Here is a 24,259-nt window from a genome sequence, read left to right on the forward strand (position 1 = left end):
AATATGCAAATTAGGAATTATCTTATGTTATGTTATGTTTATTAAATGGTAATATAAATACAGGTAAAAAAAACTGCTCAGAGGAAATATACACCCTAATGATGTGGCTTTTTGTACCTTGAATTAAGTCATGTTGCCTGTTTAGGATCACACTTTGCCCTACCTAACTGATCCATTTAGTCCCCACATCCTGTTCTTTTCAACAAGTCTTCCAAATGAACTAAATATCTGCTCCCAAGAATGACATGTTATCATCTGACAAACCTGAGCAGGACATCATCTCTTATTGTGTTCTCAAACTGTTACAAGTCGTTGTTGCATAAATTAAAATGTTCTCAGATATGACAATGCTGCGGTTACATTTAAGTTTAAAAATAAACAGTATCATTGAAAATCATGATGCGTTTAGTGTCGCAGCTGCTGCACCTGCCCATGCGTGTCTTAGTCTCTCTTTGAATCTTTCTCAGTGCGTGTCCCTGTTGTCTCAGAAGCAGTTCCTGAGTTGTTCATGTTTCTTATTGATCTCGATGATTAGAAAGGTTTTTTTCTAAACAAAATGCAGCCACTTTGCCCACACACCAATGCTTTTGATTGCACAGTTGATTTTTTGCCAGACACTTCCTCCTGGATGAAGGCTGCACACCTTAATGGGTCTTAAATAAAAGTAGCCATGGAAGAATCACCTGCTGTTGGATTCAGTTATCCTTCATCTTCTCCTGTTTCTTCATTGAGAATATAAAAACACTGATGTCTGAAGCCTTGAACAGGACTCAAAATACAGACTCCAATAGACACACTAATAGGACATATCTGCCAATCCATCCAAATGTTGCTACAGAATAAGTTCCTAACCAAGGTCCTTTTCTTTGTTTTATCTTCTCTAATGGTCCAGGTAGTAGTGGATTTGCCTTCTGTAGCTCACTAGCAACCATTGATTTGTTTCAAGTGATCGGGATTTGTCATTATGCCACTTATTTAAAATTGTAGTACTTTAGACGTGTTACATTAGGTTTAAAATCTCAGACGGTGGTGATACATATTATACTTTTAGCCGCAGTGACTCTAAGGAAGGCCAGTCTGTTGGTCTGACAATCAGCCACCTTGGTTAAGACTGAAAGATCTAAACAGCTATTGGACATTCATATATTCTTCAGAGGATGAATCCCAGTGACTTAAGTTATCCTCCTGATATTCCATCTAGCACCACCAGCAAAGCATTGAAGTATTTCAGGCTGGCTTCACCCAGCATTTATAGCTATACCTACGGAATATAATGGGCCGTAATTCTTAGATATCGTGCTAAATTATTTCGTATGTTATCCATATAATCGTGGAAGAGGAAGTATAGAGACCGCCAAAAAACAGTGCATGCGTGAGTGGAGGTGAATGGGACCAACAACCAGTGATTATTTCAGCCAGTACACCGCTGTTTGTTCCCCGTGTGAAAAGAGAAGTCCACGTTGATTTATTTGTCACATTACTTGAGTAATGTAGTGACACCTGTCCATAGTTATTGTAACCAGAACGACGATCATTTTCTAAACCTAAAGAAGTAGTTTTTTTTGCCTAAACCTAACTGAGTTGTTTCCTGTGAAGATGGAGGTTTATTTTGAAAAGACTGAATGCATGTCACAAGCAGAAATCGACACGTGTGACTGGCTTTCGTGGAAAATCACTTGAAATAACGAGGAGTGACTTTTCATAAGACCATTGTCTTGTCATACAAACTGTCATACAAACCATTGTAAGAGGATTCGTTGAATATTTCTCCATCTAGAAGATTGGTTGGCACAGAGCGTTTGACTTTGTTTATTACTTTGGGTTTATGACCAAATACCTGATCTAATGACACTCCCCTCAGCTCCAGCTGTACTAAGTACTTAATAAATGGCAAAATGATTCTAACACGCGTAATATGGTGAACATGGTTAACATGGTACCTTCTTACCATCAGCACGTTAGCTCACTTTCATAGCATGTAGCTCTAAGCACAGCTGTCAGAGCTGCTAGCCTGGCTGTAGACTCTTATTTTTGTCAGACTGATAGCAACGTAGCACCAGAGGGAACAGCGTGCAGCGGTCCCACTGGTTTATGTTTAAAATGCTGGTCCTAAAAGTCAAATTCTCTCAAACATTGACCCTTCTCACGAGCGTCCATCCACCCGTCCTTCCCTCCTTCCCTCCTTCCTCCGCCCATGCAGGCAGGCGTCTGGCGTGCATTGGCTCCGTCAGCGGGCAGGCTTGTTTAACGAGGGCAGGGGGACAGCGTGGCACTAATTGCTGCGTGTGATTTATACCAGGCTGGGACCATGCGGGAGCACAGGCAGACGACAGCACTCCGAGAGCAGCTGCTTTGCCCAATATTTACTTAACCCTCCGCTGGCGGGCCTGGCACTGGTGCCACTGATGATGGGTCTGTGGGGAGTCATTTCACTGCTTAGTGTTATGTGTAGCAGCAGGGTTGGGGCCATGTTTGGGGACAGGCTCAGAGTTGGGGGGGGGTGTATGGGAAGTAGATTGGAGCAATTAGAGGGAAGAGTGTGATTGGTCTCCTGACAGTTTGGCGATCCAGGAGGAATTGTTGCTAGGTGATGTAATCACAACCTATTTTCAAAATAGTAGGATTTATTGAAAAAAAAAAAATCAAAAAGTTTTTCATCAACAGAGTTTTTTCCTGCATGGATGAACAGAGGAGTCCTTAATGGTGATTAGTAGCGCTTTGATTGTGGTCCTATATTGAGCAGCATGATTTGTACAGTGCTCACTCTCCTGTCATGTGTTAGCAGTGATAGACACTTCCATCCCACGCCTGTCTGCCCGGCTCATCGGGAGTGATAGTCTGAGACGTCATGGGGTTTTGCATCCGCAGCTCAATTAGTCACACCTCAAATAAATTAGCAGCAAGAGGTGCCAACGTATTCTGCTGTGATAGATCAACTCAAGATCTTAAATGGTATCTAGATATTCACACCCCACGATTCAGTCGCAACTGTGGAGAAACAAACAAATGCCGGATCGTGCTCGGTCCACAATCAGCTACACAAGAGTAAGACGACGGAAGCCAAAAAGAGGGGTGGAAAGTAGAGGAGGGGGAGCCTGATTCTGTCTCCACAGCAACATTGATTGATATTCTTCAGGTGGAGCAGCTGTCAAGCGGCCTGACCACTGCAAGCTAATGCTCTGCGGGAAGGGAGCGAGGGGGGAGGAGGAGGGAAGGGAAACACCAAGGGAAGAAAGACAAGAGATGAAAAGCAAGGAGACAGAGGGGACAGAGACGGGGAGGGGAGGGAGATGAAATTGAAGAGCCATGATATGAAAGGAAGGAGAGATATTTTTTTATTGATATTTTGAGCCAAAACAGAAAAGGTGGAGTCCGCTGTGAGAGTTTAATAACATGGTGGTGGAGTCGTCCTGTAAACGAGGGGCGTGTCTTCATTCTCTCTGTGTGTGGAGCTACGTTGTCAAAGACCTCTAATATTGCTGATGTTCGTCAGCTGATAGGCGATCAGCTTGCCCATCCTCTTTATATGCAGTTAACATAATGTAGTCATCATATTGGTTATGTTCTTGAACAATATCACTCTGGATGCCTGAAGCCCTTTGGCCTAATTTACTCAACCGTTACTTTTTAAAGTGGTTGCTAAGCTGGTAAACCAGACATCAACTTTTTGCTACCGAAACTGACAATAAAATTGCCATTTATAGTCGTTAGTTATTAGTAATAAAGATACTATGCAGTTAAACGTCAACTAAATAATGAAAATGTCACATAAAAGAATAAAAGCTTTGTTACAGGAAACAAACTAAATTATTTTGGACTTTGTGTTTTATCACTTGACAAACAACCTAATTTGCTTTTGTTGATTTTGTCTCTAAAACAGATGCATGCGCGTAAACGCACCAACTCACTGACTGTAGCAGTAATCTTTAAATGTGACTTCAACAAATATTTGAAATGTATTCATTACGTCCGATATGCTATTTGCTGTCCCTATTTATTTATTTATCAAAAGGGTGTTGAACATATGGCAATTTCTTGAAATTTGGCCTTACTTTCAAGCCCTGATTATGACTTTTTTACTAATTACAGTACTTGTACATTTTTTCATTTTAATTTGACATGACTAATGCCAAATTGAAAAACAAAATTCTGTCCTCTGCTTTTATTTGTTAAAACCTTAAAATCCCCCTTAAAAATTTTGAATAATGACGTTCACCAGATCTTTGTGTCTGAATGAGAGAGTGTGGGTTCCTCAAAATCTGTGTACCTGGGCCATAAACATCCAGCTGGACTGAATAAATAAATGTTGGACCTTGTAATCTAAATGTTGCCACAGAAGTTGGTCAAAGGGCCGGTCCTGTTGAGGGAGGAGTGTGTACTCCCAGGACTGACGAAAGCCTTCCCTCAATCTCTCCCTCGTGCTCATGGAGAACACATGTTTATTTGCAAATTTCCGAGTAGACTCGTAATGCGGTGTCTGCCAAGAATTGTTTAACATTTCACATCTGCAACCATTACTCCGACATGTATATGTAATTGATGTTCCAGAGGATCCTCATAAATATTGACTTTTTTGCAACTACAGGTTTTCGTCTTCTTTAACCAGAAACATGTTGAAGCAAACATAAATAGTATTTTATTATGTCTGTGTGTGAGTCAGTCACAGGGTTTGCATTTGTCATGATTTACCACTGGTGAATTGTTTATGAAGTACATTTACTCAAGTGTTGTAATTAACTCCAATCCAGAGGTATTTGTACCCAGTTTTTTTTTATTGTGGCTGAAGGGAACTGCAGGTCGGGGTTTTGCAAAGCTACAGTATGTTGGGATTTACATAAGGGATTTTAAGCTCCTTGTACTAATACCTATACTACTTCCTCCGGTACCAAAATAAGAGGACAGTGAAAGGGAGATGTCAATCAAGCCCAGTCTGTGTACGCCACCACAGGCTAGAGAAAATGTCTAATCAGGCCAAATAAGTGACATTAGCTTTGGGGGCGGTCTCCCAAACTACCCAGCACTTTATCATATAATTTGAATTAGCTCCACCTCAACCAGCTCAATCATGAACATTTTTATAAATAGACATAGCTGTATGTGTTTTAATAAATTAGATGATGGTTTGAATAATTCACTAGTATGTTAGGACCAAGATAATGTCACTTGATTCAAACTAAACGCTTTAAACAAGATGATTTGCATATGAGGTTGGTCAAATGATTTCGCTCGATTGGCAGATTGTGATTCTAATTTCATGACAAAAAAGTGTTTAACGGACTGAACACTGGAGTAAATGTCATGTCAAGATGTAGTTTGTGTAATGTTGTGGATGGAGGCTGCAGCTCCGGGCCACGATCAGACAGGGTGACTCACTAGTCCCTTCACTTCCTACATAATCACTATAATGTGGTTTTACAGTCTTTTTCATTTGTCGACTTTCATACCCACAGCTTGTCAGAGTGGTTTAACCTGTCTGGATTTTTTAGTTCCATTAGTACGTAAAATAACAGTATGATCCCTTAATAGATCAGCGCTGTCAGTTTAATAAAGAGCAGAGGAAGATTTATTTTTTCTCAATTTGTGAATGAAATTGTCTTTAAATGAGATTTCCTGTCCACCGGGCTTATGCACAGTCCTGATTCTCAGTGATGAATTTGTTTTTAAGGTAGTTCCAGCTTCTTGTTTTAGTTGGTCTGTTGCTCTGCAGCATAGTCCAGCACCACGGAGAGCTCCACTCCTCATGTCTATAGTGGAGTCTGTTTCAACCTTTAGATTTGACACAAAAACATTTTATTTTAAACATAAGTTTCTTCTTCAATTTGTTCTGCAATTTAACTTAAATAGTTTTCAACAACACATTTTTGTTTGTTGCTTTTTAGGTTTTACTTTGTTGCTTATTGAGCTCAATGATCATAAAAAGATGACAAAAAGTATTTAGAAACTGTACACATAAATAAAGGTTGATTTACTGTATTATTTTTCAATAGTGCTTACATGATGTAAGTTTTGATTGTACAAAACAGCAATTGTTTTTGCTTGTATAACTCTCCCAAAACGAGATTTACAGCTATATTTACGCTTTATTTTTTTTATAGTAAATGTTATACTTGAATTATTATTTAAAATGTACTAACATGCGTCATTCTACTCTGTTTTACCCAACTGTGAGTCCTTTTATAACCTCAGCTGAGATTATGTAGCTCTGTGGCCTCTTTCAGTGCAGTGATGCACAACTCAAGAGATTCCTGAAGCTCATAAAATAGTACATACTGACAGATCCACAACAATACCCAAACATTAACTGTATTCACCATACCACTTGTACACTTCATAATGAGCTGTGTGCCTCTGTGCTGCTTGTGAAGCTGCTGCTTCCAGGATTTACCTGATAAAATGAATATCCACATTTGAACAAGTGGACGGGAGGGTGATGACGTTTAATAAACATTACAGCTAGACAACGTGCTGATGACAAATTAACCTAGACTGTTTCTTCCACTTTGGTTCTTCTGAAAACAAGGACAGGGCATTTTAATCACAATATTAAAGTGTGTTGGTGTTAAAATCAACATGGATTGGCAACACGCGATTATATTCAACAGAGACATTATTTTAAATTCTGTGATATTGATACGTTCAAACTGTTAATACCAATTGCTTCAAGTTTACCGCTCATCTCACAGACACACTCCTATTGTTGCAGCTAGCTAACAGCCCTTCCGGCCTGAGAGTTGTCAGATCAACAAGGTGGTATTTCTCGCTAATTCAATCTTTATTAAAGTAGCCTTTACAGGAAACGCGCAAACAGTTAAAATGACGCCCTCTTACGGTTCAGTAGTGCCTTTATATTGCCCCAAAATCTGCCCAAAACTACTCCAACGATGTGAAGACATCCAGTCATTATGTGCAAAAAACATCCCCTGTTCAGACTCCATGAATAAATAAAACAGGGGTCTTTCTTCACATTGGGGATCAAAGTACATCTCTGTCTGAATCTTCGTCAAGCGGCACACACAGGCCTCGTCTCGTCACAACTTCCGCCCACTCTCTTTCTCTTGCTACCTCTCCGGCTTCATCCTTCTCCCTCCGTTCCCTCCCCTTCCTCAGTGTGGCTCCTGAATATTTAATAAGCCTGAATTACCGAGGCCCTCAACCGTAATGACGGGGAAATCAGACAATTAAATCAGAAGGGCTCCGGCTTTAAGTCTCACCTCCCCCCAGAGGAGCCAGAGATTATTTAAAGTGGCACACTGTTTGATTATCTAATCCTCCTCTTGCCCCCTCTGCTTTACTCACAGAGCGCCATCGCCCGCTCCACTTGCCAGCACAAATTACCATGAAACACCAATGAGCACTGTGTTTAAGTCCCTTTCCATAATAAGGGGAATGCGGTGCCATTAAGTTCCTATGGGAATGGCACTATGGGAGGAAACTCCTTTTACACTCTGGTTATCACAGTCTAGCGAGGGGCTCGAAGGGTTTGCACGTTCTCTCTCAGGGAACGTTATTAACAAACACAGTGAGATGAACACATTTGCATGAAAAACCTTTGCGTTGAAAATGACGCATCCAGCGTCGACACACGCTCAGAAATGACGCTTCACTATCCCCAGGTGGCACAAAGAGTATTCAAGCTTTTCCTTTTATTTTTTGCACTCAAAGCTTAGCTTTCATCAAGCATAAGTGAAAGGGGGAGGCATGATGTTGGTTTGTGTGTAAAAAAAACAAAAAAAACAATGAGAACCGACTGTGAGGGACCCACTTGGAGAACCCTGACCTGCCACAGTGCTCTTTTGAAGTTAAAAGCTGCAGGACTGGATACAGACTCTGCTCTGATTTTTGCTCCCAAATCAAAGGCCCCTTTGTATCGGGTTTTAGCGATAAGTAGAATTGTTGTCAGCTTGACTTATCATCCAGACAAAGTGACGGATTGTGATTGAGTAGATAGTAATAGCTTCCTTAATGCCTGCCAGTGCAGCGCACACACACACACAAACACACACACACACACACACACACACACACACACACACACACACACACAAACACACACACACACACACACACACACACACACACACACACACACACACACACACACACACACACACACACACACAGAGGTTCTCACAGACAGAGAGATGAATATTCATGATTATACAGCTGAGGCTCAACACTGCTTCATTTAGTGTTGGCCAGAGAGAGGCCAATGATAGCATTGTAAACACGCAACCATCGGGGGTTTAATAGCTTGACTCCAGTACTGGCTAATTACACCGCACATGCAGCCACACACACACACACACACACACACACACACACACACACACACACACACACACACACACACACACACACACACACACACACACACACACACACACACACACTCCTGATAGAATCACACAGGCGCAGGATTGAAAGCTATTGCGGTAGAGATTTCCCTCCTCAGTTTTGACTTCAGCAGACAAACATTTGTCTGGTAGGGGAAAAAAAAGTGCTCACACAGCTGCCTCCAAGCCGTCTGTCGGAGAATAGAGACATCCTGTCATAGTATGTCAAATAAGTCCTGTACAAATAAACCCCATTCTTCCACCGTCCATTGTTTGACTCTGTTTGATGAGATAGAGCTCCAGTTAGGAGCTGTCGCACATGAAGCTGCTGACACTGACTTTTAAGCAAAACTCGATTTTACGCATCCAACTTTACAGGTGTAGGGGAGTACATCTGCATAGTGGGAAATAAACTGCATAAAGCCTGGTGTGTCCCAAGATTGAGCTTTGTGAAATTTGATAAGTGGACTCAAATGATGTCACTCGAGGCTCAGTTTGGATCACAAAACTACAAGTTTGGATATTTGGTTGTAGGAGTGTGGACTAGCAGTGAGCTTACTTACTGCTAGTCAGTGATTAGCGGCGACAAGGATAACACACCTGGATCTGAACCAGCAGCCGAGTTGCGTTGTGGGTAATGTAGGAAGCAGGTATTGAAAAGGAAACATGGAATAAAAAGGATGATATCTCTGGTTCTGCTGAGCTGATTTTGATCCCTGTTTTTTAAAACTGTCTACTGTGAATCTCATATTGGATTGACATGCAGTTGTCCCTGGTGTGTACAAAATTTAGTCTCAAGCAAAATTGACCTGAAAAGGACTCTGCTACAGTTTCAAGATTGTGCCCTTTAAATGGTAACCCTTACACCGTCCACAGTTGTCATCCAAACTATCAAACAAACACAGGACTTTGGTCCAGGAGCCCGTTGGTCATGTCCCGGAAAAAAACGTAATATTTAATGTTGACAATAGGTCATGTCAGTTGTTAGTCAGTCAAGTTAACGCAAAACACTTAAATCACACCTAAACCTAACTTCCCGTGATGACGGAAGTTCATTTTGAAAAAACACTATGCGTGTAACAAGTGCAATGGACACGCCATCCCTGACATGCCCAAAACTGACGCTAGAGGGGAAACCTAGAGTGTCATAGCTTGAAAAAGAGTGACAAAATGTCAGGTCACATACATTCAGTTCTCAAATTATCTCTCATCCTGTTTAAAAATCTTGCACGTCTATAAAAAAATCTAGTTTAAAATATCTCTGTAGCTCACTCCAAGATAAGGTTCCAAAATCTTTAAAAGCACTTTCACCAAAAAACGGTGCGGGTTCTAGGTGTGACCTAAGTAATTTCTCCACGTTTTCAGAGTGTGCAACTTCTGTCGTCAGTAGAGAACATAGATGAGGATACAGTTTGTGTTATATAGCCTAAGACAGTGAATATGTACCAATGTTCCATTCTACAATTGTATAAAAAAACATCTGCCATGAATTGTTACTGATTTGTTATTCATCTCCTTCTGGTATCGTTTCACAGTGATCTGGGATGTCTCGTAGAACATCTCTCCGGAGACAGACAGTATCTAAAATCTCTCTTCCCTTTAACACGACAGAGGAATGTGGGGCAACGCCGAGGCCGAGGCGCCTCAGGGTTTAAGCTTCCCTGTTGCCTCCCGATTTGAATATCGTTCAGCGTCCATTTGCATCTAGTTTTAATAGCGGTTTATTCAGTCAAGCAGAAGATGACATCTTTATCTGTGGTTGACATATGAGGCCGTTAGCCTCGGGCTAGCGTGTGTCTAGTTAATGAGCAGAGGGATGCCGCCGCTGATTAGGAGCGGCAATGAAAAAAAATTCTCAGCCTTCTTCTCTGACTCAACTCTGTAGCGAGAAGATAGGGTTCCAGGGGACCCAGATAGGCTGCTCCCAGTTTGTAGTCCAGGTGTGATGAGAAATTAGGGCAGGCGCTTGGTTTGTGTGTGTGTCTTTCTGTGTTCCTGAGTTTGTGTTCTTATGGGGGCCAAATGTACTGCAGACTCTTTTTTTGGAAGGGGGGATTTATGGCATTTATGGACAAGGAAAAACTCCAGGAAATAGAGCAATCAGGACAATACTAGAAGAGGAATCCCTCTTCCAGAAAGAATAGACGTGCACTAGAGGTAAATAACAACATAAGTATAAAAAATAATAATAATCTGGATGACCATGAATTTTAGTGAAGTAAATTGCAAATATTTATGAAGAATTATTAGGACAATTGGTGGAATTCCTATAGAATGCATTTTTCCAAACAAGCATTTAGTTATGAGGATCAAAAACCTCTATACATATATTTATTGCATGTTACAAAGAATTGAACATTTTCACTGGACTGTGTTTCTACCTCTCCACCATTTACTGTACTGGGAATATTGCTTGGTAAGCGAATGGTGGCCCCCTTGCGTTGCCATGCCAACCCCTCAGCAGCTGTCAGTGTGCCTCCTGTAAGAATGACAAATGGTTTTTATTAGAGGGGCTCTAAATTGGTGGGAACCCCCCTCTCCATGGAGATGCTTATCCCAGCCCGATCCGAGCGGAGTCACTCTGCCAATAACTGTGAGCGGGCCTAATTACAACACAGGTTCCTCCCGGGCTCATCATACACTTATTATTACTCACTGCCGCTGAATTCAATTTGACGGCGCTTTTCAAGAATTCATGTGGTTACATAAACAACAAAAATGAACAAAGAATGACTGATAACCCAGCCAGTTTGTTATTTTTATATATTTGTTCCCCCTTGTGATCACATTAAGAGATAACAACTCTCAATACCGTTAAAAATGCAGACGCTCCTCTCTCTATTAAACTGATAAGGAGATATATTTGTCAAATTAATTTTTTTTTTTTATTAATTCTAGATGCAGATATGTGTTTCTTTGTCAAGTGCAATTGCACTGTACAAACAGCATGCATTATCTTAATTTATTTATTATTGTCAAGCTGTTTGACTTTGAGCGGCCCAAGGTTACGGTGACACCGTAGGCCCCGGCTGTCTCCGTGGGGACCACACTCCACTCACTAATACACTCCAAGACAGTCGCACAGTGGGGACACTGCCAGCAGAGTGATGAGGAAGCAAATTTCTTTCCTTTTTTTTTATCAGCATTGTTTAGCTGACTCCGTGGGTTTCCTGTAAGTGGCGTCCAGGCTGTATGCGTTGATAGGTCAGACGACTCCTCAGGTTGAGGTGTTCAAGGTTGCATGGGAAAATAATTTGTCTCATCTGGACTGTCCCAACTTTCCCATGTATTTAACAGCATAATGTCAAAATAATATACTTAGAGGATGGTGCTGCATGCAGAGCAGCAAAGATTTACACGGGTATACTTAGGTCAGTGTTTAGTTTGAGTACGCTCTCGTTATTCATCGTAACAATATCTCTATATCGTGCTACTTTCTTTTCCTATAGCATATTTGATTTGAAGAAGACAACAGACAGCGTAAGAAACAGAGACAAAGGTAGTGGGTTCCTGTTGAGATCTGTCAGACAGACAGGGCTGACACTTTTTTTTGATAATTACTCTGCCCAGCCATGATCTGAATTAGCATATGAAAGTTGTGTCTTTTTTTTTCTCTCCCTTCACTGGGAGCGCATAGCTGTAAGCTAATTTGTAAGTCATTTAAGATGACAGAGAGTGGTTGTATCCCAGAGGTGCTCTTTATCTCTTGATCCTTATTTTTTTCTCTCCCTCTGCTGCCTGCTTTCTCTATATTATCTCTCCTTCCTCCCATCTCATCTTTTCCATCACTCACGTCTCAATTATTAGAATATTGAAATGACTCAGGCAAACCCAGGTAACTTTCTCAGCCGTTTTGAGGCAGATGGTCGCCCAGCGAGCGCAGGTCAAAGTGCTCAATGTCACCGCGGTGTTCGACCTTGTAGGAAATCCTTCTCTCTTAAGTCCTTGTCACAGGATAACCCTGCGTGTCCAGCACCAGCCCTTTCATACCAGTGCAAACTGTCATCTGCACAAAGTGTAACAATAGCGTTGTTATACAGACATGATTCAGCCTTTTCATACTGTTTCTATTATGTCTCAGAGGTTTCAGTGAAAAAACTGCAGAGCACATCCCCATTTGAATGAACAAAGAGTCCACTAGCAGGCTCAGTGTGGCTTATGTGGGGATTAATTGAAGCTATTGAGTGCGGTGGACCCGTAGAAAGGGACTTGTGTTTGTGGGCACAGTCGATGCCAAACCAGCTGGGCGGGCCCCGAGGAAGGGAAGAGGAGACGACCCACAGTCCAGTGAGGCCACCTGGAAGGAAGTGAGGCCATAGTTTCAGAAATATACACTCAAACCCTTATCCCACCAAAATAAGCGCCCATATGCACTTTTTAAACACCGGAAAACCCACTAAAAATAGGCGAAAGACTGTTGTATTGGCCTTTCTGTTGTTTTTTTCCTTGTTAGTCACGTTTTAAGACACGGACGCAGGGTAAGTTAGGTTAGTATTCAGTGAACATGTTTCAGCATCTATTTCTTTATTTATACCTGTTGCTGAGTCAGTCTCTCTTTCAAACTCTCCAAACAGAGCTGATGATTGTTGGAACAGTGGAAAGACTAACAGACAAAGACGGTTTTGATACGTTTTTTTTTGTTTATGTCCAGTTTGAATGAAGTGTGTTTCGATGATCAGCGAGGTGAAATCACTGTTTTCTGCCTGGAGTCTGGTATCTTTAAGGGGAGCATATCAAATGTATGTTTTGTGCCTTAATAGATTATAATAATTGACCAAATCCCTGTTGATTTTTATTATATTTACTTCAACGCACGTCACATAGCATCAAACCAGAAAAGGGTCATAAATGATCATGTCCAACCGGGTTTCATGTTTCCATCACTGACTACTGCAGAGTCATTTGTCTCTGATATAAATGCTCATTGTAACCTTTCTTACTGAAGACAAAAGCCAGATGTTTGTGGGTTTCAGTGGGGGCTTTTTCAGTGGGAAAGGGGCTTACTTCATCCAGGTGTGGACACAAATGTCTGCTCGTGTGTCCAGCATGTTAACACACATACACACCAACGCACTGCAAGAACAGCGGAGGCTGTGTCTCAGGCGGTGTTAGTATGCAGTAGGTGGAGCAGAGTAGAGCAGGGAAAAGCCTTGGATCGTTATTATTGACCGGTCCTCCATGCAGCAGTGTGCTGCATAAACACATTCACACTCACTCGCACAAACGCACGCATAGAAACACACATGTTCACGCACACAAAGACTTTAATATACAGACACACAAGCCAGTGGGATTCAGGATAACTGCAGTGGTACGAGCATACGCAGAAAATGCCCTCAGCTTACTGTACAAGGACATGCAAATACAATACAGTCCTGTAGGCCGGTGTGTCTATGTGAAGCAATCAATTCTGTTTGTTTGGGAGAGAGCTCGAGCTGGCTCTGGGAAGAAAAAATCTCATCCAGAATCAAGAATGGAATCAATTACAAGAGCTGTGGATATTTTTTAAAGATATTAAATTAACACTAACCACTACTACCTTCTGTTCTCATTGCAATGGTCTTAATGCAGAAACACGTTTTACTCACATGTCAATTCACCTGTTGCTAAAAAGATGCACAGCTGTGATTTCAAACTGTAAGGTGCGAAATCCACTGATATCAGAACTCTTTTTGAAACAGAAACACTTAACATTTCAGATTTTTAGCAGTGTCTTAGCTAAATTTCAGGATTTGTCTCCCGATACAGTGGACAGCAGACAGTACCAAGTTTTCTTGGGCTCAGGAAGTAGTCATCATCAAGGTTCAAATGCTGGAGAATGATGTATTTTCCCAGTAAAGGAAGAATGAAAACAGTACCAAGATGATACTTTACTCGGGCACACCAAAAGTGTAAGGTGTCAAACTCTATTCTTTGGAGCTGAGTAGTAACTCTGAAGAAAAAGATTGATGGTTGACCCCGTTGCAATTTTGCAAAAACATGCACATTTTCTTTCTCGCTGGGTTAGATGATAAAATCAATATCACTCTCGTGTTTTTACATTTAATATGAAACTGACACCAGGAGACAGATAGATTAGCTTAGCATAAAGACTGGAAATCAGAGGAAACAGCGAGCCTCACCAAAAGTAAATAATCCACATTGTGGTTTGAGCTGTAGAGGTGCTTGTACTCAGATTATTTTACCTTTGGACTAGGCTAGTTGTTCCCCCCCGCCCCCAGTATTAATGCTAAACTAAGCTAACTGTCTCCCGGTTCTAGCTCTAAAAGAAGCGTACAGACTTCTCGTTTGACTCTTAGCAAGAACGGTTGCACGGTTTTAATAGTGAAAATTGCTATGTTCATTGTAAAAAAAGTCAAACATAGGCCTACCTGTCATCCTCTGACTGAACCCCATTCTACTCAATGAGAAATTCACTAATAATCCAGATCCAGTTTGATTCTCTGGTAGACAAGAGACAAGCACACACATACTGTATGCATGTAATCACATGTGAACGTGTGTGTGTGTGTGTGTGTGTGTGTGTGTGTGTGTGTGTGTGTGTGTGTGTGTGTGTGTGTGTGTGTGTGTGTGTGTGTGTGTGTGTGTGTGTGTGTGTGTGTGTGTGTGTGTGTGTGTGTGTCTAGTTTAACGTGCATTTAAAACACAGGCGTACTGCCCTCTCCCAGCCCTGGTCTTTTGTCACAGTGACAGCCAGTCTGTTATAATGAAAGCTCCTCTCCTTCATAAGCCTGCCTTGTCGACGTCTGATGCCAGACAACTTTCAGAGGGGGAAGAAGAAGGGGTAAGAAAGGGGAAGACAATGGGGGGAGAAGCGAAAGAGACAGCCCGCTTTGCTTTTCCCTCTGATATCTGCTTTCTCTGAATTGTTTCTTTCCCTCAAAATGAACTGCATATGCAACCAACAAAAATAAAAGAAGTGATAATATTCTTGCTGTTCTGTGGTTACATGATGGTGGGTCACACACTAGAGTACCTCGACCTCAAGCTGAGAAAAAAAAAAAACCTTCAGGATATCAAATCCATGGACTCTCGTTTCTAACTAGGTCATCACTTGCTCACAATAGCATCCTCACCCCCCTCCTCTGTGTATTCCTCCCTCTTCCTCTCTTTTTTCTCCCCCCGTGCTCCTTTCTTATTGCACCATTACTGTGATCTGTAAACATGTTGGAAGTCATTTTCTGTCGTTCCCTTCATCCGCTGTTTGTAACTGTAAGAAGCTCAAAGCTAGCTTTTAGTTTTTTTGCATATTTTACCACAACTATAGATAGGCAATAGTCACCAAATGTAATTTTGATCATCGTTTGCAGCAATGATAATATGTTTATTGTTGAAATGTTGCAGATAACGCCTTTAAGATCATAGATTTCACTTGTTCACCTCTTGTCACCACGTTCCGGCCGGAGGCATTATGTTTTGGGGTATTTGTCTGTCCATCCCGTCTCTTGAACGAGACATCTCAGGAAGTCCTGGAGGGAAACATAAAACGTCCACCTAAACTCAAAGATAAACTGAATACAATTTGGTGGTCAAAGGTCACTGTGACCTCTCCTAACACTTTTTTGACCATAACCCAAATATTCATATGCTAATTATGACAATTTCAGACAAATGGCCAATAGGTTAAAATTGATGACTTTTGGAGCAGAGATGGATCCAAACTTACAACCGTGAGGTGGTAATTCCGATTCTAGCATGAGCTGTGCAACCTTAATCTGTGTTAAACTGTCATGACAGGACTAAATGAGAGTAATTCAACAACCCATAAAGTGTGCATTATGATATTTCCACCAGAATCCCCCCACCGTATGGCGGGCCCCATTTGATCCCCGTACCAGATTGGCTTCTCCATCATCTGTGACACGAAAATACCCCCGGCAGCCACCGGCCACAGCGCACATCACTCCTCATAAACACCGACTACCTCTCTCTACCTCCATGTGTTCACACAAATTAGCATAACATTAGCATGATATTAGCACATGCGACCTGCGCAGCCGGGCCTTATCAAAGCGCTCTGTGATCCCTGGCTCCCTGCACTTTTTGCTGCAGAGAAAAAAAGAGAAACGGAGAAAGAGAGAGAGACAGACAGAGAGTTTCCCCCGAGAGAAAGATAGAGAGAGAGAGAGAGAGAGAGCGATGAGCTACATGATAACGAGCTGTGTAACACTGCTACACAACACACAGCCTTGTCACAGCGCCTCAGAGCCGCGCTGAGCTAAATGGGCTGCAGCAGATGTTTGGTGACTACAACCACACAGAACTACGTACCTCACTTGAATTGCAAATATTTGCTAAGAGACTTCAAAATTGGATTTTATATATCTACGTCTTCTTTTGGTGTGTGTAAAGTAGTGAATCCACTGCATAAGGATGAATACACACAGTGTGACTGTAGAATATTATTTGTTGTAAAAAGTGTCTCCTGTGATGAAATCCGGAGGCAACTGATCCTTTTGTTTGTTCCTTTCATGTGTCAAACGCACAGCGTTTCAGAAGCCACTTTTGGCAAAAACGTGGAGACATGGTGCATTTTCTCCAAGCGGGCATACTCCGGAGTGCATTTATTGGTTGTGGGAGTTACGTTACAGGTCAGAATAAGGTGACGTTTCTGTTACTGTTTGGTCCGGAGTGGTCTGCCTTCATCAGTGGCAAGAAATATGTTTTTATTGGTGTAGTGGTAATTCTCTTATACAGAAGTAAACATGCACACTGCACTTTCCTATTCTTTTTCATGAAACTCTTGTTGCACCAGACAATTAAGATTAGCAGGTAATCAGTGGGGACCAATTAAATGAGAACAAATGATGGATCCTGCACTCTGTTGAGAAGGTTCATTCTGCAGGCCGTAGACTCTCTCGAAAACATCTGTTTTGTAGAGAAACTGCAAGCGACTGATAGCTTTTCCAAAATGCTCAACACTAGACTGATTGACCAGAGGCAATATACAGGTCACATAAAAGTGACATATTTGGTGCTGATTGGCTTCCCGACGTTCAGAAAAGCTGTCATTTTAAAATGTTACATCGGTTTTATTGTTACTTTAAGACCTGAACTGCAGCTGTTTCAAATTGCACCATGCATTCATAATGTGCGGCGCCTTGATATGTTTCTGTTTATTTGTTTATTTGCAGTGTCACGGTTTCTCATCACATCCTCGGGAGCCCTGTATATCCTGGATGTACAAATGGAGGATGGGCTGTACAACTACAGGTGTATGACACGCCACCGGTACACAGGAGAGACCCGACAGAGCAATAGTGCCCGCCTCATTGTCTCAGGTAAGAAGAACAGCAGTCCATGCAAACGTTAAAGCTGTAAATCAGCAACGGAGTCAACAACATCATGTCCTGACATGTAGCTATGTCCTCTAGCTTCTTTGCTGTAAATATTCAAGAGAAGTTAACAAATGTGGTAAGCAATATCTGTCCAAATACATGAAACACACTTTTTCTGGTTTCATTTAGCTTTAAGGTCAACTGTTTATACTGGTTGGTTTCAAAGATAGTGCAAAGTGACAGAGGACCATAAGGAAATAAATCTGTGCTTGTAAAGAAAAAGATCTAGATAAAGTGAATAGAATGGAGAGTGACAGGAAAAGCACATGAATTAAAGAGGAGTAGACATGTGATAAAGGTCATCAGAACTGTGCCAACACAGTTTGTGGGGAGGGCTTCAGGACAGCAAAATGCCCTCCCTTAGCCCGAACCATTTAAAGGGACAGCTCGGTTGACTCGACAGGAAGGGTTCTATTCAACATGTGAAAATGTGATGAAATCGGAGTCATCTCAGATTGGGTTTTAGACTACCGAAAGACCAGGAAGGGTCAAAACAAATGAGCTATTCAGTTGCATAATGGAAATTGTAGGATCCAGTGTTTTGGGGGCTTTTAATCAGGACTAAAAGTCAACATTATGATCTTCAATTTTGACCATGCATGTGTAATCTGTCTGCTGTTAATCCCCCAATGTTAAGTTCAGTGCTTAATTGCTGGAGACCCCTTTTAAAGAAAGGAGGTTGCTACATCCCACCGTGTGAAATGAAAGATTTCGATCAAAACCAGAATAACGCTTTAAACCTACTTCTAGCTATTTGTAAATTCTGAAACTCACAATATGACACAAATGTGTGCGTAAATAAAAACACACTAACGGGGTTTATCAATAAAGATTACCCAGGGGGAACAAAATAATTTGTATAGGGGCAAGAAAAAATGTACTCTGGGCAAGGAGATTTCAGACCCAACCTACCCAAGGGGACAAGTAAAATGTATTGTTGCACTCTGACAACCATCTCAGTTTTAACTCCCCATATTACTTGATAAGCATCAGAACCAAGGTATGGAAATTGTTAAGAAGTGATAACTCAAACCTCTACTACACCCTATTTTCCCGATGCAGACCCCACCAACTCAGCCCCCCACATCCTGGACAGCTTTGAGCGGCGCGAGGTGATGGCATCTCATCGAGTGGAATTGCCCTGCAAGGCCTCCGGTCACCCCACACCCAAATATCGCTGGCTAAAGGACAACCGGCCACTGGAGCCCGACACCCGCTACAGGCAGAGTGTGACAGGCCTGCTGATAGAGAGAGCGCAGTCCAGTGACACAGGGACTTATGTGTGTGAGGTGTGGAATGGCTACGGCAATGCTGAGGTGGTTGGAAGGCTGCTGGTAAAAGGTCAGTACCATGGGCCTCAAATGCCTCAAAACACTGACAAGCTAGAAAGCTCAAGATGCTGCTTCAGATCTTTGTGGTTTTACTCGTAGCATTTTTAATCTCTCCCTGGCAAAATGATCATACCTTGTTTAATCTACAGAAAACAAATAACACCAAAAAATTCCTTACCTACAGAGGCCCTGAATGTTGTGGTGAGCCCGCGGAAGGTGAAGGGCAGTGTGGGAAGCCAGGTGTCACTGTCGTGCAGTGTAACCGGCTCTGAGGAGTACCAGTTGTCCTGGTACCGCAACGGAGAGCTCATCTACCCCAGTAACAGCGTCCGCATGACAGGCCAAAACAGGGAGAACCTGGTCATGGCTGGGATGGCCAAGAGCGATGGAGGAGCCTATCAGTGTTTTGCCAGACACGGCAAGATGTCCGCCCAGGACTTTGTCCAAGTCATACTGGAAGGTCAGAATTCACAGTGATCTTACTGGAGATGTGTGGGTGGGAGCAGTAATCATACAGTACTTTATATGTTTAATGTCTTTGTGTTGTGTGTACATGTATTTGTGTATGCACATGTGAATCCAAACTGTGTGTTCATGTTTAAATCCAGACAGTGTGTGTGCTACTGAGTGCTGCAGTACAGCTCAGCTTTATTAGATTTTCTCAAAGAGGCTTGCATACTGTTACACAAGCCGGGTTGCTGCAGTGCCTGCCTCCCATGACCACACCAATGTAAGAAGAATATTGATAATCAATAAAGCTGTGGAGCCAGAGAAAGGAGCTCAAATAATCTGCTTTACACTCTGATTTGGCTTTTATGCAGCGGACATGAATGTATTGCAATGAAAAAAAATTCTGAATAGATTCTGATTTATAAAAGGATATGTATTGTTAGGGCTGTACCGAATATCTTTCCTTTAAACATTTGAAGCATCTATTGAGGTTTCCTAATTCAGCTTTGAATGTCTACCGTAGGCTGCACGGTGGTGCAGCAAGAAGGAAAGCAAACAGTTTTTTGACCGCAGTGAAAATTTCGATTTTAAGGGAATACTGATTGAAGCAGAATATTTTGTAATTTAAGAACATGTTTTGAATTTTGGAAACTATCAATATTTTTATTAGAAAATTTTGACTTTTTTACATTACAACGGTTATTGCTGGAAACGCTCTTACTCAGCCACCATTGGAATCTAATTCTACAAATAGTACATTAATAATCTTAGTGTAGCCTGATCTTTATCTGAATCTGTGCAGAAATACTGGATTTAAACAGAATGAATAGACATGTAACAAATATTCTGCAGCATTCACATTTTATTTAGAATTTGAACATTATGAATGAAGCTTTGAAATATTCCGTACAGCCCTGTCTATTAAATACACCCTATACATTTTACATTTCCATGTGTATCACCTTCCACTCCCCAGATGGCACCCCCAAGATTCTGGCTTCATTCAGCGAGAAGGTCTACAACATCAATGAGTTTGTGTCGCTGTCCTGCACTGTGAAGGGCACGCCGGAGCCCCGGGTAACGTGGACCCTGGACGACGACCCCGTGGTGCGGGACAGCCGGCACCGCATCTCCCACTACACCAACGCCGAGGGCCACGCGGTCAGCCACCTTAACATCAGCCAGACCCAGGTGCCCGACGGAGGGGTGTATCGCTGCATCTGCAACAACTCGGCCGGGACAGTTTCCTACCAGGCGCGAATAAACGTAAGAGGTGCTTGTCAGATCAACTCTTCCAACACACCATCACATATACACATTAACAAGTCTTGATTTATTCTGTTTTTGTTCCTTTTTTTAAATTTGTGATAAAAATTAAAGTGTCTGGAATGTGCAGATGTTTAAAGAAGGCTAAATTTGTCTATTACTTTTTATTTTTAGTCATTGGATGTGCTGCTAGTTTGTTCGATTTAAAAACCTGATATTGTAGCCTCTTTGCTCAGAATAGACAGATACTTGTACAGCCTCCTGCACTGGCTCCTCTTATCATCAGTCACTTCTGTCAGCATTAACTTTTCTAAAGCCCTGCATCCTACCCAACACCTGCTGATAGCTTTATATTGGGACGCCATTAGGCTGATTTAGTGTTAGCTCCAGTGTATGACTGTGGTGCTATCTGCTCTCTACAGGGACATGGTTGGCTGGGTTGCTTGTTGTCATGTAGCGGTAATACAGGAGCGCTCAAGCCTTCTGTACTTGCTTCAAGGCTATTAGTATTTCTCTATTGCAGAGAGGGGATGGCACTTTCTGTGCACTGATTGGTTTAATTTGATTGTGTTCACTCTTGCATGTTGTAAGGCTAAATAGGGCGATCTTCCAGCCCTTAAGCGAGGGTCCGTGGATGCCGAATGCAGCCAAGCAATGAAGATAAATCTCCACAGGTGCCATTGCAGAGAAAGTGTAATGACTGTTTCTCACATCGTTGGCTCCTTAATCGTGCTAAAGAGAGTAGCAACCCAGGATATGCTTGTGCTCAAAGTACACTACAGAGCCTAGTTAAACTGTCTTCTATAGTGCTTTAAAGAGAAGCCTAATAGTCCATTTCCCTGATAGACACTGAGCTATGGAAGCCTATTGGTTATTCTGTTGGTTTTTCACAAGTGTGTGCGAAAGCTGGCAACATGAGTAATGGTTTTGATAATAGCTTCATGAGTGGAGAGAGAGGGAACATTCCACTCTAATGCTTGTCAGAGGCAATCACAGCCGGTACCGAAGAGGTGGCAGTGCAAGGTAATATTCACTACAGGCTCAAATAGAAGGGTACACAAGTTCCTGGTTCTCACAAGGCAAAAAGCACATTTAATATGGAGGAAAGCAGTGCTGAGCAGAATGGGTCCAATGGCACTTTGACTTACCACAAAGAATTCTTAGTCAGGCAGTCTGGATCTCCTAAATCGATCCAGGCAATGTTTTGATTTTTTTACTGACAGAATGGATCAAGGCATGTAAACGGCACGTTTGTGGTGTCCTGAAAACAAAAACTAAACAGCACAGCTGTCTTTTTTAGACAGGAGGGGTCATGAAGGAGATGTAGCCTATTTGGGCTGCGGCTGGCAGACACTGAGACACTCAGCAGGGGAGCAGAACTCTGCTCTGGCTTGATAAGAGCCACGGGGGCATAAGCCTCATCTAGCAGCGACTGATCAAAATCCCCCCGCCTCAAAATCATTTTAAGAGAGTTGTCTCTCCAATGTGTCCTTCAAGGGCCTGCCAGCATCAGACCAATGAAAAACCTCACTGCCATCGCTGGGCGGGACATGTACATCCACTGCCGCGTCATCGGCTACCCGTACTACTCCATCAAGTGGTACAAGGACTCCAATTTGCTGCCATACAACCACCGGCAGCGGGCCTTCGAGAACAACGGCACCCTGAAGCTGTTTGACGTGCAGAAGGACGTGGATGAAGGCGAATACACGTGCAACGTGCTGGTGCAGCCGCAGCTCTCCACACACCAGAGCGTCTACATTACTGTGAAAGGTATGAACCTCAGTCCGATCTGTCTTCAGTTACAGCTCCTGACTCAACACTGGATATTAAGCCAGGGAGTTTATTTTTAGAAAAAAAGCACAACATGTAGGCGCCATAGCTGTGTGTAATCATGGGTACTCCATCAGGATTATTACCAACCTGAATTGTCAAATAAGCAGCCTAGGCCATTTCTTTTTTTCTACATACACACAGAGTGATATGCCAGTACATTTATGGTTACTCCATCATTAATCTCTTGTATACTAAGACAGAATCTCTTTATCATTCCGCACACTGACCCTGTGTCTCCCCATCTGGGTTACATGCTGCTCATCGCATGTAAAAGATACATTAAAGCATCACCTTAGTATCTAACCATTTCCTTGTGGCAGTAAACACAGATACCCAGAGGGATATTTGTATACCACAACCTGTAATGAAAAAACACTCCCATCACTGATAGCACAGCACCATCTCAATCATCCCAACCAGCTTATCTGGGGCTCATCTGAATATGCAGCAGCCCTGAGCATAGCCTGGAGGATGATAACCTCAGATGGCTTTCTTTCCTCAATGACGCTGCATTATTTGAAATGTCGGGATGGGCACCACCCTCTCACCTCCCCCAACGTGCTAACAAGTGTGCAAGGGGGGAAATCACACATCGTAGCTATGTCGCCATTCCGCCTCGGCTAATTTGCCTCTCGGCTGCTTAGCATTCTAGCGCTGCCGAGAGGGAATCCCCAGGAGCCTATTATGCCTATTTTGTAGTGAATTAAATAAGCGCTGAAGTGCAGCTTATTCCAATGTTATTTCAAATCATTAATTTCCCAAAGCATCTGGTTCTCACGATGGCTACGTTGTCCCTAGAGAGCGAAAGACAGTGAGAGAGAGAATTACATGCATGTTGTTTGAGTAAGAATTCAGCCGCTCCACGTGAGTAGAGGTAATAAAGTATTTCTATCGTTCCTGCAAAATCACAGCATGGTGTTTTCATAATGGGAACTAGGTGATAAAGAGAGAATTATGACTAATGAGTTGCTATGAGGGTGCCTATTAGGTAAGTTCAGCCATGCGTGTTTATATATATATAACTAAATATATATGTGTGTATGTATATATATGTGTGTATATATATATATATATGTATATGTATATATAGTATTTTTATATTTACATATGACACAAGTCACAAAGCATTTAACAATGGCATTATAACATACAAGAAAGAAATCACAGATGATTTCCACATTGGCCACGTTTTACAAAATAATGCAAAACTAAAAACTCAACACTTTGTGAAAAAACACAACATAAAATACATTTTGGTCAACATTTGCTAAAACTAAATAGTAGGTGTGTAACTGACAGGCATCTGAATTTGAATGTCTCACCCCCAGTTCCACCTACCATCCACCCATTTGAGTTCCCTCGGTTTTCCATCGGCCAGCGAGTCTTCATCCCCTGTGTGGTCATGTCCGGCGACCAACCCGTCTTCATCACCTGGCAGAAGGACGGTCGGCCAATCCCGGCCAGTCTGGGTGTCACCATCGACAACATAGACTTTACCAGCTCCCTGCGTGTCTCCAACCTCACACTGATGCACAACGGCAACTACACTTGCATCGCGCGCAACCAGGCCGCCGCCGTGGAGCACCAGAGCCAGCTCATCGTCCGAGGTGAGGAGGGGGGAGGCGGGTAAGAGAAGAGAGTTGGTTAGGAGATCCAAGCAGAGATCCTTGCTACTTAAAGTTTTCGGGGCATAACGGAGTAAGGT

General features: G+C 42.3%; 1 protein-coding gene across 4 annotated transcripts in view; it reads left to right on the plus strand.

Annotated features, from left to right (window-relative positions):
• The window catches only part of dscama (Down syndrome cell adhesion molecule a), a 68,922-nt gene that overhangs the window by 18,818 nt on the left and 25,845 nt on the right, over window positions 1-24,259 (plus strand). For all 4 annotated transcript variants that reach the window (XM_054625627.1, XM_054625629.1, XM_054625625.1 and 1 more), the window contains exons 2-7: window positions 17,468-17,614; window positions 18,734-19,012; window positions 19,187-19,462; window positions 20,429-20,725; window positions 22,216-22,491; window positions 23,883-24,161. In XM_054625627.1, coding sequence (XP_054481602.1) covers window positions 17,468-17,614; window positions 18,734-19,012; window positions 19,187-19,462; window positions 20,429-20,725; window positions 22,216-22,491; window positions 23,883-24,161 — 1,554 coding nt within the window. The remainder of the gene's footprint in view (window positions 1-17,467; window positions 17,615-18,733; window positions 19,013-19,186; window positions 19,463-20,428; window positions 20,726-22,215; window positions 22,492-23,882; window positions 24,162-24,259) is intronic.

Source organism: Anoplopoma fimbria, chromosome 24, assembly GCF_027596085.1.
Source record: "Anoplopoma fimbria isolate UVic2021 breed Golden Eagle Sablefish chromosome 24, Afim_UVic_2022, whole genome shotgun sequence".
NCBI lineage: Eukaryota > Metazoa > Chordata > Actinopteri > Perciformes > Anoplopomatidae > Anoplopoma > Anoplopoma fimbria.